This window comes from Phoca vitulina, unplaced genomic scaffold (genome assembly GCF_004348235.1).
Source record: "Phoca vitulina isolate PV1807 unplaced genomic scaffold, GSC_HSeal_1.0 scaffold3, whole genome shotgun sequence".
Classification (NCBI taxonomy): domain Eukaryota; kingdom Metazoa; phylum Chordata; class Mammalia; order Carnivora; family Phocidae; genus Phoca; species Phoca vitulina.
Genome location: NW_022589706.1, coordinates 92,451,551 through 92,469,554, shown reverse-complemented (window position 1 = coordinate 92,469,554; position 18,004 = coordinate 92,451,551). Strand labels below are relative to the sequence as shown.

Below are 18,004 nucleotides of genomic sequence, written 5' to 3'. Positions count from 1 at the left end.
GTGTCTTTGTATAATCTGTAGTTTAGAGAGAATGGGGAGATAAGTAGAAAATGGAATCAAGGGAATGTGAATAAAGAAATGAGTGGCAGATCTCCAGCAGCAGGTCATTCTGACATGGGTTGTGACACCACAGTCACAATAAAATAATTCCATAATTTATTTGGGTTCATCATTGGCTCTGAGAAGAAGCTACTCAGTATTTAGTGAAAACTAAGGCATAAACAAGGAGGAAAAAAGGAAATGCAAGAATTGTTATTTGGAAAATTAGAGAAAATTGAAGGGAAGAAAGGAGAAAGGATGAAAGAGGCTGGAAAGTGGTAAAGTCATAGTAAAACAAGACAAACAGCTCCTTGGTGGTACTCATGTTTCTCATGCTTGTTCTTTCTCTCATGCTCCTGGAAGCAAATTTCCCGTCAAGAAACTCCTATTTCCTTGAGAGTCAGCCCTGTTGTCATTCTTCTTATTTTTCCTATTTGGGCATGTTTTATTTCCTCCATTTTTCCTGACCTGCAGTTTAGTTGAGTGTGGGAAATTCCTCAATTTTCTTAACCTGAGGGGGGATAGGACTCTCTCGGTTTCTTTACTAAAGCATGAAATGAGAGCAGTAGAGGGTGCCTCACTACTATCCTGGCATATCAGAAGATGATATTAATCATCACAAAGTTAGGCAACCACACTTAAATTTCAGCCACAACACTGAATCTAACAAGCTCCTAGAATATAGAATAGTAGGTTCTTCAAACGATGTTCCCTCTGTGTGGAGAAAATATTCTCTCATATTTCAAAAATTTCATTTTTCTGGGGACTCAGTCAGTTAAACATCTGCCTTTGGCTCGGGTCATGATCCCAGGGTCCTGGGATCGAGTCCTGCATCGGGCTCCTTGCTCGGTGGGGAGCCTGCTTCTCCCTCTGCCTGCCGCTCCCCCTGCTTGTGCTCTCTCTCTCTGAAAAATAAATAAATAAAATCTTGAAAAAATTTCATTTTTCTGATATGACTGGTTTCAATAGTGCCCTACAGGCTAAAGATGGAGGGCAGACTGCTCCCCTCGCCCAGCCAACTAAGCCCAGTGCCTGTCACTACTGCTCTTCTCTTCATTTTCCCGAGAGAAGGAAGGCAGAGCCCACTGGCAGGAAAGAATCAGATCCCTGTGGTTTACTGGGCAGTGAAAGTGACTTACCAAAGATAAAAGCATAGCATGAGGCAGCACAGGGAGAACAAGGATTAGTAAGGTAGAATGAGTGGAATCACATAATTCTTCAAAAGGACAGATTTTAATTTCACTTTTATATGGTTAAATACTCTGCTGATATGAAGAAACTTTTTTCTTTATATATAAAGGGCACCTTTAAATTTAATCTGTTTTAGTTCCCTAATATTTTCCTCTTCATCACACGTTCATGTTACCATAATATTGTGGAACAAGGAGAGCCTTTAGAGTTAGAAGTTTTTAGTTTATTTGTAGCTCCCAACACATTTGAATTGTGTGATTGTGGGCAAGTCACATAACCCCTTTAATGTCTGTATTTATGTAGGTAAAAGACAGATAGCAATACCTATTTTATTCTTTTGGGGAAGGAAGTGGCACTATAATCCTGGCACATATTGGGTAATCTAAAATGCCTTTTTCCTTTCTTTTTATGTTTCCTACTCCTGTTCTCCTTGTGTCTTCTGTGGGTCTCCTTAAGTTTTATTTTTTTCCATGATAATACTGCATGACGGTGTGGTGGAAGGTCTCACCTGGGTGTTATGTGGCAGATGGGACACTGTGTTCAAGAACTGACCACACCATCATATTAACTGACTAGCCTGATTAGTGAGTCATCAGCAAAAGCATTCTTGGGGCTTCTGAGTGATTATTTTACAGTTCAGGGAAAACTTCTAGAGAGGAATACAAAGGAATAGAAATATATGGATTCAGGATTTAGAATCTCTGATGACCCCAATCATTGCAGGGTCTTGGGTCCTGCTACCTTTTAGGTGATAAATATGGTGGCCATGGTGAAGAAGCATTTGTTACATTGACTGGTGATGCTTCCATATATGGTTTTTTTGACATAAGGATGATGTAATCTAGTTTCCCCACAATTAAACTTCTCTACTTACACCCAAGAGACTCTCCTCTTTCTTAACATTTTGTATATCCTCAGGATACCATATTAGTTAAGATTACCATCAGTTACTTATTGCAGTTTTATTTTCCTTTGAAAAGAGGCATAAGTCTCTTGGGGTTTCCCAGTAATCAGTGCATTCCCGACTTCCACTCCTCTGTATAAACTGAATGTGGGTAGAGATGACATTTCCTAGATTGTGAAAAGTCACCCCTCTACTGCTTTAAATCTCTATCCTCTGCCCCCTATAACTTCTGTCTTTCCCTGCATCTTTCTTCTCATTTCTCTTTTGTTCGTTTTTCTAGTTGGACTTCACCCAAAGTTTCTTTATCAGGACAGTGGAAAGGTAGCTTTGGAAGGATAGTGCAGGCATTTGTTTTCCTTTCCTGAATATCATGGTAAAATCTGCTATTAAAATATTCATATATTTGAATCACACAGGAATTAGACAAATGATATTCACCCTCCGATAGATTTATGTAGATTCATAGTAGGCATAAATGTATGCCTTTTCCTTTTTCTTTATAACTCTTTCTGATCTGATTTCATTTGATCCTACTTTGGGGATGTTTTCCATCAGAATTAACTATATTGAGAACAAGTGTCTATTGCTTATTACTTTAAACATTATGATAAAAAGCAATCGAAACATAGCTGTGGTTGGATGCCCTGGGTACTTGCCACCCTTTTATCTCCTGACTTTGCCCACCTTTGTTAGAACTGAAGGAAGGGAGAACTAGAAGTCAAATTCCTCAATTTTAAGTTGTTACAAAACTACACTGAGATCTTATAAAGTTATTGCAAATTATTTTTTATGTATCTACTTAAATAACTTATGTCTCTTCAGTATTTTATCTTGTTTTTCCTACCATAATATTTAAAATCATCATGGATTGAGACTCTACCTTTTGTCAAGCATTGTGTTAACTGTTTTATAAGCATCATCTCATTTAATTCTCACTAAAACCCTATGAGATAGGGACCACTGCTAACTCTATTCTTCAAATAAGGAAACTGATATTTGGAAAGGTGAAATAATTTGTCCCATGTCACTGACAAGGTTGGGACAGAACCTCATTTCTTACTGGGAATTTTTATTTTGAGTTGTGGGAGGTGCTCAAGTAAGGAAAGAGGAGGAATCTTTCAGAAACAACAAGGAAAGACAGCAACTGGCTAGAGTCATTGTTTAACATTCAGCATTGGACAAAAAGTTGAGTTGCCAGGAGTATTTTCTTATATTTCTATTATGTTTGGGAAAGAAAGCTTTTAATTATTCTTAGTATTTACAGTGCTTTTCTTTCACAACACAACATGGTCAAATTTTATTCTCCAACCTATAAATTCTAACCCAGATTAAACAACTCCAAATTCAGGGCCCTTAACTATCATTAACTGACCAAATTCGGAATTTAGAAATAAGATCATCATTTACTAATTCAATATAACATTGCTCTTCACACTGTTAATTAATTCTGTGATTTAGTTAGAATTTACCAATACTGTTGGTTCTCCATGATTTGGGGAAATATACAAACCTAAAGAACCTATAGATAAGGGGAAGGAACCCTTTGCCATTCAGCTTCCTTTATCAAGGATTGCCAATTAAGCAATAAAAATCTAGTTTATCTAACGCATAAGACTTGGGCTCTGCCTGACCTAAAGTTAAGACTATTTTTGACACTTAACTAGCTATATGACCTTGGGCTCCTCTAAGTTTCTACATTCTTTTTTTTTTTTTTTAAGATTTTATCTGTTTATTTGACAGAGAGGTAGAGAGAGAGTACAGCAGGGGGAGCAGCAGGCAGAGGGAGAGGGAGGAGCAGGCTCAATAAGCAGGGAGCCCGATGTGGGGCTCGACCCCAGGACCCTGGGATCATGACCTGAGCCAAAGGCAGATGCTTAATGACTGAGCCACCCAGGCACCCCAGTTTCTACATTCTTATCTAGAAAACAAGGTAACATATTCTTTAACTCCTAGGCTTCATTGAAAAGGTGCATGAAAAGTGCTTAGCTAAGTACCTACGATAAGGCGTTGCTCACTGAAAGGGAACTATGATTTTATTTCCTTCATCTCTTTATGTTTCAAAATGCACAAACCCTTCAAAAACTAAAATATATCAAACAAGATGGAACCCTCTCTGGAAAGAAAGTCTTACTATTATGATAGTGCTATTTTTCTCCTTCCCTTCAAGATTGAATAAAATAGAATTTTTAATAGGAAAAGGAATTACTCACTTAGAAAGGAAGACAATGCAATTCAATTAAACTTTACAATTTCTCATTCTGAAAGATTCAGAGTATTAAATTTTACATCTGTTCCCACTAAAAAATGATTGTATTAGTTTTAGATAACCCTAGCTAAGTTTTTATAGAAGCTTTCGTATCATGCGCAGATAAGAGCCCTTCAAGCCTTGGCTTTGTTCTGTGTTCTACTTTCCTTGGCTTAGGTATTGGACATTCTTACTGTTAGCTGTGGGAAGTGCCCAAGTAAGGAAAGAGGACAAATCTTTCAGAAACAAAAAGGAAGGAGAGCAATTGGCTAGAGTCATTCTTTAGCATTTAGCATTGGGCAAAAAATAAGTTGCCAGAAGTGTTTTTTCCTATTTCTATTATGTCTGGGAAAGAAAGTTTCTAATTATTCTTTTTTTTTTTTTAAAGATTTTATTTACTTATTTGACAGAGAGAGACACAGCGAGAGAGGGAACACAAGCAGGGGGAGAGGGAGAGGGAGAAGCAGGCTTCCTGTGGAGCAGGGAGCCCGATGCAGGGCTTGATCCCAGGACCCTGGGATCATGACCTGAGCTGAAGGCAGATGCCTAACGACTGAGCCAGCCGGGCGCCCCTCTAATTATTCTTCATATTTAGAGTGATTTTCTTTCACAATGCAACATGGTCAAATTTTATTCTCTGACCTTGTTTCATAAAATACTAATAGTTAAAATAAAAGTGATTTTATTTTCACTCAGTCATTTATTCATTAATTCATTTTCAATAGCCACTGTCCTAGTTGCTGGTGCTGCAATAGTGAAGCCTTCATGGAGTGTTTGTTTTAGTAAGAGAAGAGAGCCAACAGATAAATAATTTAAAGACAAAGTGCATTCAACACCCATTCATGACAAAACTCTTAGCCATTTAGGAATAGAAGGAAGCTTCCTTAAGCTAATAAAGAGGGCCTGGGGCACCTGGATGGCTTAGATGGTTAAGCGTCTGCCTTTGGCTCAGGTCATGATCTCTGGCTCAGTGGGGAGTCTGCTCTCCCTCTCACTCTGCCCCCCCCCCCCCGCCCATGTGTGCTCTCACTCTCAAATGAATAAATAAAATCTTAAAAAAAAAAAAGGGTGTCTACAAAATAGTCTATTGAAAGAATTCCCCTTGAGAATAGGAAAAAATCTACTGAAAGATTTCCACTGAGGTCCAGAATAAGACACGAGTGTCACCATGACCACTTTAATTTTGTACTGGAGATCTAAGCTAGTGTAATAGGGAAGGAAAAAAAATCGTAAGGCTCAGAAAGGAGGAAGGACAATTTTTAATATCCAAAAATTACATGATGTGTTGGTAGGAAATCCAAAAATAGTCTACAAACTATAGAAATAATAAGTGAACATAGCAAGATTGCTAGATACAAGATCAGTACACAAAATCAATTGTGTTTTTACATACCACCAACAAAGAAATGGAAAATGAAATAAAAACAAGACACTATCTGCTATTGCATCAAAAAACTCCACCAAAGAATAAATCTGAAACCAGTAAAGTTTTATCAAGTGTAATTAAAGATGACCTAAATGTGCTCAAGGATTGGACGACTATTGAGTCTATTTAGGATGGCATCTCTCCCTCAAATTAATAGATTTAAGGCAATCTTAATCGAAATACTAGCATGTTTCTTTGTGGATACTGGTAAGCTGAAATTTATATGAAAATGCAAAGGGCCAAGAATTTCCAAGGCAATCTTGAAGAAGATGAGCAAAATTGGAGAACTTACACTAGCAGATATTCAGAGTCGACATATATGGTTATATATGTCAACGATGATACTAAGGTGTGGTGGGAAAAGGAAGGGCATTTCAGTACTTGGTACCAATTAGATATCTTTATGGAAAAAAGAAGATATCTTTCCTGTATCTCACACATACACAAACATCAATTCCAGATGGATTTCAGATTTATAAGTTTTAAGAATGTAGGAACATATTTTTTATGATCTTATAGTATTCAAAGATGTCTTTAAAAAGACACAAAAAGGTGACCACTAAAGGAACCAAAAGTTGAACTGGACTACATGAAGTATTTTTGGTCATCAAAAAACACCATTAGGAGTATGAAAAGACAACCCACACAATAGGAGAAAGTATTTGCAACATGACAAAAGGCTCATTAAGAATATATAAAGAAAAAAAAGAAAAAAAGAATATATAAAGAATTTCTACAAATCAAAAAGTAAAAGCATACAACCCTATAGGAAAAAAAAATCTCAATTCACAAAGAAGATATCCAAATAGCCAATAAATACATGAAATAAGCTCAATTTCACTGCTCATAAGAGAAATGTACATTAAAACCATAACATATCTCTACATGCTCACCAGAAAGGCTAAAATTAAAAAGACAAATAATATCAAATGTTAGTGAGAATGTGGAATAACAGGAAAACTCATATAATGTTGGGAATGTAAATTAATACAACCATTTTTGAAAAACTGGCATTTTCCTACTAAAGTTGGCCATAAGTGTGCTATATAACTAAAAATTCTACTTCTAGTTGACAGTCAACAGAAAAGAATAGTTATGTCCTCTGAAGGACAGGTACAAAAATGTTCTTAACATGATTATTCAAAAAAAGCTAAAGACTAGGAAAAAACCCAACCATCTACATTGGAAAGGAATGGAATAAAGAAATTTTGGTATATTCAAACAATGGAATGCTATAAAGTAATGAAAATGAAAGAATTACAACTATATATAATATATATAACTATATATACAACTATATGTAACTATAATATCTGTAAAAACAGAATAATATTTAACAAAACATGTGGCTATAGAAGAGTCCATACTGTATAATTCCTTTTATACACATCTCAAAGCCATGCAAACTAGTTGTGATATTAGAAGTCAGGATAGTCGATTTTTTTGAGGGAGGCTAGTGACCATGAGGAAGCACAAGGTGGGTTGCGGGGGGGATTTGGTACCCTTCTTTCTCTTGATCTGCATGCTGGCTTGTGAAAATTCACTGAGCACTACACTTATTACTTATGTACTTTTATCTATGTAAATTATAGTTCAGTAGAAAAGGAAGGCCATTAGGCTATTATAACATGGTGAGTAAACTTTCAAACTATCAACATTTTGTAAAGGTTAAAAAATGATAATTAAGTGGAATTGAGTAATATGAAGAAAATAAAAATGGAGAGAGACATGGAATGTGGGAAGTTATGAAGAGAAGGGGTCACAATTTTTAAGTAGAGTAGTCAGAGAGGCCTTATGAGAATAATTAACCTCCTTTTTCTTACCTGTATGGTAAAATTTTCCTGAAAATCCCAGGTTGAACGTAAAATTTGTGATTTGTGCACGCAAAAGGTTCTGAGTGTCAAGCAGGGCCTGAAATACACAGTTAAAAAAAAACACATTATCAGGTTAGAGAATGGCATTGAGAAGTTTTAAAAGATATCTTCCTTTTGCATTCAAGGGGTAAAACTAGTCCTTTATTACATGAGAGAATTAAATGATGGAAAGTAGTGTCTTTATCACTTCACAACTAGAGAGATGCTTTCAAGATTATGTAAACATATACATATATTTATCCTTTAGCTTGCAATAAATCAGCAAAAAGTGTCAGCTAGAAAAAGGAAGTTACATGAAAAGTTTATTCTGCATATATTAAAGGAATTATTATCTAGTACATAAAATATATCTCCTTTCACTTCTCAGGGACATAGATCACCAACTGTCAAAAGAAAGACACTCTTTAAGTGAAACTATGCATGAACGTATGTTGAAAGAATCATTATTATTTCTCAGATAAGTCTTTGGTCTTCAAAATCCAAGACTTCAATCTTTGAGTCTTAGATTCCCACAAGATAGTGACTGTTCTTCTAAAGAGGATATCACGATAAAGTACATCTCTAATTTGGCCTTTCATTAAAAAACAAACAAACAAAAACCCCTACTTCTGACAGTAAAACTCTTTTAAAACAGGGTTTTAAATGTTACATCTTATAAAGTATTTACCATGCTATGAATTTTTAATGGACTTCTTTTATTCCTTCTCCTTCTTTTCTTTCTCATTTAAATTCCTATTCTTCTATTCCTTCTCTCCCTGCCATCCTCCCTACACAGACTATGGTAGTTGAGTACTCACTTCAACTAGGCAGAAAGTAACACTAAATGTTAGATTTGTAAAGGATCTTAGTTAACACTTCGTTTACATACAGGGAAACTGAGGAGAGATGACTTGCTCATTTTCACAGATAAAATTAGTGGTGAATCGTAGATTAAGGATATAGATTCCTTGATTCCATATGAGGTACTCTTTCCCCCTCTTTCCATAGTAGATGGGCCCACAATAAAATCTTTTTTTTAGTAGCAAAGCTGACACCCAGAAGCCTTGCCCCATAATATTCAAGATTTCAATCTTTTTTTGGCATATAAATAGACATACCTTTTATTCAGAGATTACCCCATGATTGTATGCCTTATCTGTGCATATAAGTGATTCTCCTTATTGTGTAAAAACAGGAAGAGGACTTCTGAATCTCAAATTTAAATTCATCTGACCAATGACAAGTTTTTGAAAATTAGGTATCTAAATTTTTTTCTATCACTACTCTGTTTACTTGAACAACTTCCTTTGATTGCACAACTGAACTGGGAAATATGTGGGTTCTGACGGCACTCAAAGATGGAAGACAGGTCTGTTTGTGGATTTCCATGCCTAAGTATCAAAAGGGTTAATGATGGCAATGTCATTGGATGGCAGTTGTCATTAGATTCTGTCATCACAAGGCCTTGGCATGGGTTGGGCAGGGGAAGGAGAATTTGGTCAGCTCAGCAGTGACAAATAGTGGGACCCAGAATCCTGTTGTGTGAAGGGGTGGGGAGTGGTGCCGCCTGGATGTAAGGTGTGAGCCTTTCTCTTTCTGTCCTTATGGAAGGAACATAAGGTATGGAATAGGAAGGTATGGATTGAAGTGCCAGCTCTGGGACTTACAGTGAAGGTATTTAAGACTTGGGAGTCAGACTGCCTCAGCTGGAATTCTAGATCTGCCCCTATTCAGTATTGGGCATGTTATTAAAATTTTCAAACCTCAGATGCATCACATGTAAAGTAGGATAATAATAATTATCTCAGAGCACTGTTGTGAGGGTGACATACTTTTATGCTCTTAGCACCGTGACTGGCACATAATAGCTGCTCAACATTTATTAGTTGCTGCTCTATTATTGCTTCGGCCACTATCACTACTAACATGGTTGTTATTGTCAGTGATGTTAGACAATTCATATTCTCTGAACTTTTCCCTTCATTTGTTAGAGTGGAGACAATTATCTAACTCCTAGAGTTGTGATGAGGATTATAAAAGAGGTAATATATGCAGGAGGGCTTAATAAGCATTTTTTAAAAAGTGGCATAAAATATTAGGTGTTGATATAATTACCAGCAATTATAATATACATATGTATATATATTTTAAAAGATTTATTTACTTGAGAGAGAGAGAGAGCATGAGCTGGGGGAGAGGGGGAGAGAGAGAGAGTGCGAGTACGCTCGTGCACATTGGCGGGGAGGAGCAGAGGGAGAGAATCTCAAGCAGACTCCCCACTGAGTGCAGAGCCAGAAGCTGGGCTGATTGCATGACCCTGAGACCATGACCTGAGCCAAAATCAAGAGTCAGACGCTTAACTGACTGAGCCACCCAGGCGCCCCTATATATATATATATATACATATATATATATATGTATATATTATATATTACAATTATATCATCTGTCTCATTTACTTAAAATTGTTTTTTTCATTTTATTGACCTTCAGTCTCCTCCAGCCTTTCTCCCTCCTTCTTCTTTTTCACTTCTTCTCCCCTGTTGAACATTCTAGCTGGCTCTTCCTTCCCTTTTGATCTTACCTTCTTCTTTATCCATCTTACTTACTTCATTTATTCATTCTACTCACTTTATTCAATGGTTAAAATATGGATTTGAAATCCATTTTAAAATAATTTCTTGTGTGTTCAGTGCTTTAAAGTTGGAAGTTTTTCTTTTTGTCTCTTTGAAAATAAAATCCCCAACTAAACTTGAACTTGAACTTTGCTTTGTGACTCTTGATTGCCTTTTAAAACTTAAAATACTTGATAAGAAAAAAACAAACAAACAAGCCTATCCTGTTCTGAGGCCTTAGAAGCTAAATAATGTACCTGTGAACTAACCTCTAAATCAACTAGAATACATTGATTCAAATTATTGAACAAGACCTGATTATGCAGGTTTGAGTTGGCATTTTACACATTTATTTGACATTCTAGAAACAAACACTGAAGCACATAAAAGATATACTGAAACAGATGGTAGATACTAACATTATGCCTATATATGGTGAAGAGGAAAATTTATTTCTAGGTGATATTTTATATACTTACGATAAACAGTAATATTTTTTATCTTTTATATATTTTTTATGAACCAGATTTTGGGGTTATCTATGAGAACAATGTTATATATTCATCCATTACTTCCATCTTTTCAAAATATGCTTTTGTGCTAGAAGCTAGAGCACCCAGCAATATTCTTAGATGATACCCTTTTCATGAAACTCTTCATTGCTAGAATGATTTTATTTAACGTTAGTCTATTTAAAACTGAGATAGTCTATTATTACTATGAATAAAATATTACAAAACTGTTATAAATGATACTTTGCTTTATTCTTTATGTGCAACATGCCAAAAGTGGTGTGATAATATCTAAAAATTTAATCATAATAAGCCAAATCAATGTTCTAATACCAAATTCAGAAAACCACATGCATTTTGGGTAAGCAAACCCTCTATGATGTGCAGAGTACCTTGATCATGGAGAAGGTAAAGAATCACAACCACCTGCAGAGGTACCATTTAGTGGTCTCCTCCAGGCCAAGAACCCTAAGAACATAGATTTCTACTGTCAGGAATGGTCTGATTATTGAAAAATGGTACTTTTATTTTTAACTATTGCAAAACTTTTTATATATATAGCAAGGTAATTTATAATTCCATGTATCAGTAATTATTTTTAAAATAACATGTTACTTTTTCTAATTAAAAACTCAAAATCACTAAGAAATCCACCTCTCAGGATAAGTTAATAATTATGATGGAATTCTTTCCCACTTTTACCAATAACTACCCAATTATATGTAGATCTATATAGGTATAGGTAAGTGAAATTAGAGCCATAAAGCAAAAATTAGAACTATACCAATTATTGCTAAAAATACAGTTTCAAATTTTGCCTTGTCATCCATCTATCATCTATCTATCTATCTATCTATCTATCTATCTATCTATCTATCTATCTTTTAAAGATTTTATTTGTTTATTTGAGAAAGAGAGAGAGAGAGAGACAAGCAGGGGCAGCAGCAGAGGGAGAGGGAGATGCAGACTCCCCACCGAGCAGGGAGCCTGATGCAGGGCTTGATCCCAGAACCCCGAGATCATGACCTGAGCTGAAGGCAGCTGCTTAACCGACTGAGCCACCCAGGCGCCCCACCTTTGTCATTTAATAGTATATTAGGAAGCTTTCTTCTGTCACATTAACCTTCCAAAACCAAATTTGTTAATGAGTGCAGAATACTGCATCAAATTGGTGCCCTATAATTTATTTAACCATTTCATCTTACTCTTGTACATTTAGGTTGTTTACATTTTTTGCAGAATATAAATACTGCTCTCTGTATCAACACATATTTATGTAACAATGAGGTAGCCATTTCTGCAGGAGATAGGAGGGTAAGAATAATTCTGCTCATTCTTTGGCAAACAAAACAATTTTTCAGCGTATTTGAAAATGCTATGAAAGTATTAAAAGAGAATATAACATCCAGTTAAAATTATAAGAAATTAAACTATGAATATAGTTTAACATGAAAATTTGACTATTTCCAAAATGATTTTTTCAAATCTTGAATATGTATATGCTATCGTACTAACTTAGTTTTTTGAGGGTTCATTCTATAAAGCTAAAAGCACTTGCAGGCATTAAAAAATCCAGTTGAAGGCCAAGAAGATCTAATTTAAAGAAACTGAGCTCTGAGAACTGAGCAAAATGGGAGCTTTTATATATCTTTGGACTTTCTCCAACTTTCATTAACAGAGTGAATATATCAATTAAAGTAAATCGAAGACAAAATTTAAAAATAACTGCAAAAAAAATGGAGATTCACATTAGTATTCATTACATGTGTGACATTCTTTGAGGGAACGTTTACTAATTTTGTGTTTCTTATCTGTGTTTCCCAGATGATATTTTGACCTGTTTTATCTTTTATAAGGTAACTAAAGGAGTTGGTGAGCCAAATGAAAGCTGGGGAAGAAATTTTAGTGCTGGGTATGGTTTTCTAGCAATAGGCAAAAAGAGTGTTTCAGCACAGAATTTTTAGAGTCAATATTTTCTTAATCAGCTGAATACTAGTTATAAATATACATAATGTATCTGTATCTCCTAAAGTAAATGAAAACAATTGGGCAGCTAATTGCAGGATCTTGTGTCTATCTCCACACAAATGTGCACACTCTGGCATCACAGGCATTTAATGTAAAAGATCATTATTCCCACTTCGGACCCAGGAGACATGATTTACATAGTTTAAGTGACTTCCCCCTAGTCACAAAGCTAGTTAAGTGCTGAGGAAGTGATTCAAGCAAGGATTTTGGATTTCAAAGCTCACTGGTTCTGTTGTCCACAGAAACACAAGAACACTAACGTTGAACACTGATCCCACTGGCATAACAAGCCGTTGGTGACAAAATCCACTAGAAGGGGGTAAGAGGTGGCTTTTCGTGTCACTTTCACTAATTGGTTGTCACTCCTAGTTTCCAAAACCCAAAGGTATGAGGGGGACGGGAAGACTAGGTTGGTCAGTGAATAGCCAGCCCAACCAGGAATGTTTAGCCCCTGGTGTCCATAGTAAAGAGCAGTCCCTCTGTCCGCCTGGTGTGGAGCTGGACTGCAGGGTGCGGAAGGGCTGGACGTGCCATAGGGCTGGCACCTTGGTCTCCTCCTCACAGGTGCAGAACTAGGAAGGCTCTGTATAGAAGACCTGTTCCCAGACCAGGAAGACACGAAAATGTGCTGAAAACAGTTAACTGGGCATAATATTAGAGTGAAGGCATCTTGCATAATTTGAAGGAAGACAGCTTTAGAGGAAAACAATGGCCGGGGCCAACTCTACTATTTGACCTGCCTACCCAATGACACTGGGGTGGGAAATAAGAAGGAAATGCAGGCAATAGGGTCAGCCAGTGGAATACATCAGATTTGGCTACTTTTTGTAACAGTATTTAAACTCTCTTGACAAGAAACCTGTAGATCTAGAGCTGTACTACCCGACAATAACATTCCTAATGGTAAAACAATCACTCAGTTTTTAGTTGTCCAAATTTAAAGTCTACACACCAAAAGGAGGAAACTATGTTCATCCTGCTACTTAAAATATAAATACCAAAGGTTGGAGTGTGTTTTCCATGATTTACATGAGCCCTATCACATTTGGGAAAATGGATAGGAAACGTTCACCTGGGAATTTGCTAATTATAGTGAGGTGTTTCAGAGATTATCTTGCTTATTGTTGACATTACCTTAAGCCATGGCCACCATATACTGAACGCTCAGACCTTGAGTGGCCTCACTAACATGGCATGATGAATGCAGATGTGGAATCAGGGTGACTTAGGAGTCTGACTCTGCCATCTGACTACTGCCTAAGCCTGGCCAAGTTATTGATCCTCTCCAAATCCGTTTCCTCCTCTGGGAAATAATGATAACAATATACTGCTTGTGGATTTGGTATAAAGACCAAATGAGAAAATGGATATATGGCCCCAAAACCTTTCCTAGCACATAGAAGTGGAGTTTTAGCTCTATGAATGGAATCATTTGTCCCTTTCTCAGAACCTTAGAAACTCCTTATCATCCTATCACAAAATTCTATCTTCTGTTTTTCCCTGTGACCCATCTAGAGTAAAATCAGGCATATGCCTAAAATTTCAAATGGTATTTTCAAATTGGGACTTAGTACTTTTCAGGGTTGTCTAATCGGCACTGAGGATTTTAAGGAAAAGAGGAAGATGGTGTAAGCAGCTGTCTCATAGTAACTTTTACAGGGCTTTATATTCCTTTCTAAGTGACCTTAGAGAATTCTTCATTCTCCAACTCAGTGTTCACATATTTTATTGTTTGTATTGTAGTAACAGAGTAAGGACAAGGGTTTGTGTGAAAGCAATGAGAAAATAGTTATATAGTAATCTTAAATTATTTCTGTTACATATTTAAACTGGTCCAGAGCATACATTATACATGACCTCTAAATTATACAGATGAGAGATGGTTTTGCTAGAACATTTGTTGACATGAAATTGGCAAATAATGATACATGAGTGGGAAAACAGGGAACAATTAAGTAACTCCTATTGTAAGTATTCACTTGAAATTGTTATGCATACTCTGTTTAGCTTATGGTTGATATACTTAAATAGTCAAAATATTAATGTACTTTTAAAAAAAGAAACATATGGGGCACCTGGGTGGCTCAGTCGGTTAAGCAGCTGCCTTTGGCTCAGGTCATGATCCCAGGGTCCTGGGATTGAACCCCGCATCGGGCTCCCTCCTCAGCAGAGAGCCTGCTTCTCCCTTTCCCTCTGCCTGCTGCTCTCCCTACTTGTGCTCTCTACCTCTCTGTCAAATAAATAAATAAAAAATATCTTAAAAAAAAAAAAGAAACATAAAAGTAGTTCACAGTTTCTTACAATATAGTATCTTTAGGAAACTATAAGTTATATCTCACTCATTCAGTTATACAGAAAAAAGTTTTATGTGTTGTAATAAACATAATTTTAACACCTTAATAATTTATTTTTATTTTTATTTTATTTTTTAAAGATTTTATTTATTTATTTGACAGAGAGACACAGCGAGAGCAGGAACACAAGCAGGGAGAGTGGGAGAGGGAGAAGCAGGCTTCCCGCAGAGCAGGGAGCCCGATGTGGGGCTCGATCCCCGGATCCTGGGATCATGACCTGAGCCGAAGGCAGACGCTTAACAACTGAGCCACCCAGGCGCCCAACACCTTAATAATTTAAAATACTTGCTTTTAGCAGCAAAGCAGAGAAGGAAGCAGAGGTGTAGGATTCCATATAAGGGAACTGGGGCATCTCAACCCACATACTATTATTTCAGAGTAAATTAGATTTCCCCTAATGGCTGCAGAGGTATGTTGGAAACCCCTTAAGTAGCATATCTGTTTTTCTTTTTTTTTAAATTAAGTTTTTAAATTTTAATTCCAGTATAGTTAATTTATAGTGTTATATTAGTTTCAGGTGTACAATATAGTGATTCAGCACTTCCACACATCACCTGGTGCTAATTATGACAAGTGCACTCTTTAATCCCTATCACCTATTTAATCCATCTCTCACTAACCTCCCCTCCAGTAACCATCAGTTTGTTCTTTAAGGTTAAAAGTCTGTTTCTTGGTTTGCCTCTCTCTCTTTTCTTTCCCTTTGTTCATCTGTTTGTTTCTTAAATTCCCCATATGAGTGAAATCATATGGTATTTGTCTTTCTCTGACCAACTTATTCAACTTAGCGTAATACTCTCTAGCTCCATCCATGTCATTACAAATGGCAAGATTTCATTCGTTTTTATGGCTGAGTAATATTCCAGTGTGTGTGTGTGTGTGTGTGTGTGTGTGTGTATGTGTATACACACACACACACACACATATATATACACATACATATACCACATCTTTATCCAGTCATCAGTCGATGGACATGGGCTGCTTTCATAATTTGGCTATTGTAAATATTGCTGCTATAAACATAGCAGCGTCCATGTATCCATCCCTTTGAACTAGTGTTTTTGTGATTTTGGGGTAAATACCCAGTAGTGCAATTGATGGATGGAAGGGTAATTTAACTTTTAACTTTTTAAGGACCCTCCATACTGTTTTCCACAGTGGCTCCACCAGCTTGCATTTCCACTCATAGTACAAGAAGGTTCCTCTTTCTCCACATCCTCACCAACACCTGTTGTTTCTTTTGTTTTTGATTTTAGCCATTCTCACAAGTGTGAGGTAGTATCATTGTAGTTTTGATTTGCATTTCCCTGATGATGAGTGATGTTGAGCATCTTTTCATGTGTCTCTTGGCCATCTGGATGTCTTTTTTGGAGAAATGTCTGTCCATATCTTCTGCCTATTTTTGATTGGATTGTTTTTTTTGGGTATTGGGTTGTATCAGTTCTTTGCATCTATGTTCATCAGGGATATTGGCCTGTAGTTATTTGTATCTGTGGTATAGGTTGTAATTTCTCTTCTCTAATTTATGATTTTATTTATTTGGGTCCTTTCTCTGTTCTTCTTGATAAGTCTGGGTAGAGGTTTATCTCTTTTATTAATTTTTTCAAAGAACCAGCTCCTGGTTTCATTGATCTGTTCTGTTGTGTTTTTTTTTAATTTCTATGTAATTTATTTCTGCTCTAATCTTTACTATTTCCTTCCTCCTGCTGGCTTTAGGCTTTGTTTGTTGTTCTTTTTCATCTCCTTTTGGTGTATGGTTAGGTTGGTTGTTTATTTGAGATTTTTCTTGCTTCTTGAGGTAGGTCTGTATTGCTATATATTTCCCTCTTATGACTACTTTTGTTGTACCTCAAAGGCTTTGGACTGCTGTGTTTTCATTTTCATTTGTTTCCATGTACTTTTTGATTTCTTTGATTTCTTGGTTGACCTACTCATTGATTAGTAGCTCTTGCTTCAGTGAGGGATAAATGGGGCTCAGACAGACCTCTGGGTGCTTCAGGTAATAAGGGCAAGTTTGGGTCAATAAAGAACCTCTTAGTGTGGCTTTAGATCAGATTATGGATCCTTTTTGGAATGGACTGAAATGCTTTATGACTTTTTTTTTTTTTTTTTTATGAAAGCTCTAGTGAAGACACAGGTGTATACTTTGCCTCGCAACTTTAGTCTGCTGGAACCTAACTGGAAATGCAGAAATAAGAAAAATGCCTATGAAATCAGAAAAGCTACCCAGAAGCAAGTATTAAAATTATGAACATTCTTTAAGAAAGGGTTTCATGCTCTCATTTGGAATCACTTTTTTTTTTTAAGATTATTTATTTATTTATTTATTTGACAGAGAGAGACAGCGAGAGAGGGAACACAAGCAGGGGGAGTGGGAGAGGGAAAAGCAGGCTCCTGGCTGAGCAGGGAGCCCGTCGCGGGGCTCAATCGCAGGATCCTGGGATCATGACTTGAGCCGAAGGCAGACGCTTAATGACTGAGCCACCCACGCGCCCCAGGAATCACTTTATTTTACATATAGGTCTACAAGCTTTGTGACCTGGTTTCCAAAAATATAGCAGGTTAGATAAGTTAGCCTACAGAAACTGACCACAAGAAAAGATGCTGAAGAAATTAATGGAAGAATTAGGCGGAAAAAGTGTAAATCAACACAAAAACTAAGTATATAAACATATTAGGGAGGAGGCAAATGGCTGAATGCACCTCCATAGGCTGTGAAGCTTCACTGCACAATAATCCAATCACTGATGTTCAGTAAAAATGAATATGATAAAGTTGAAAAGTAAAAGTTGTGCCGTTGAGTTAATTAACTCATTAATTAAGTATACATTCATTGA

General features: G+C 36.4%; 1 protein-coding gene and 1 long non-coding RNA gene across 3 annotated transcripts in view; one reads left to right on the top strand and one right to left on the bottom strand.

Moving 5' to 3' along the window:
- NDST3 (N-deacetylase and N-sulfotransferase 3) overlaps positions 1-18,004 on the bottom strand; it is a 170,410-nt gene that overhangs the window by 107,879 nt on the left and 44,527 nt on the right. For both annotated transcript variants that reach the window (XM_032401088.1, XM_032401086.1), the window contains exon 3: positions 7,629-7,716. In XM_032401088.1, coding sequence (XP_032256979.1) covers positions 7,629-7,716 — 88 coding nt within the window. The remainder of the gene's footprint in view (positions 1-7,628; positions 7,717-18,004) is intronic.
- The window catches only part of LOC116630249, a 192,677-nt gene that overhangs the window by 130,901 nt on the left and 43,772 nt on the right, over positions 1-18,004 (top strand). The window lies entirely within an intron of this gene.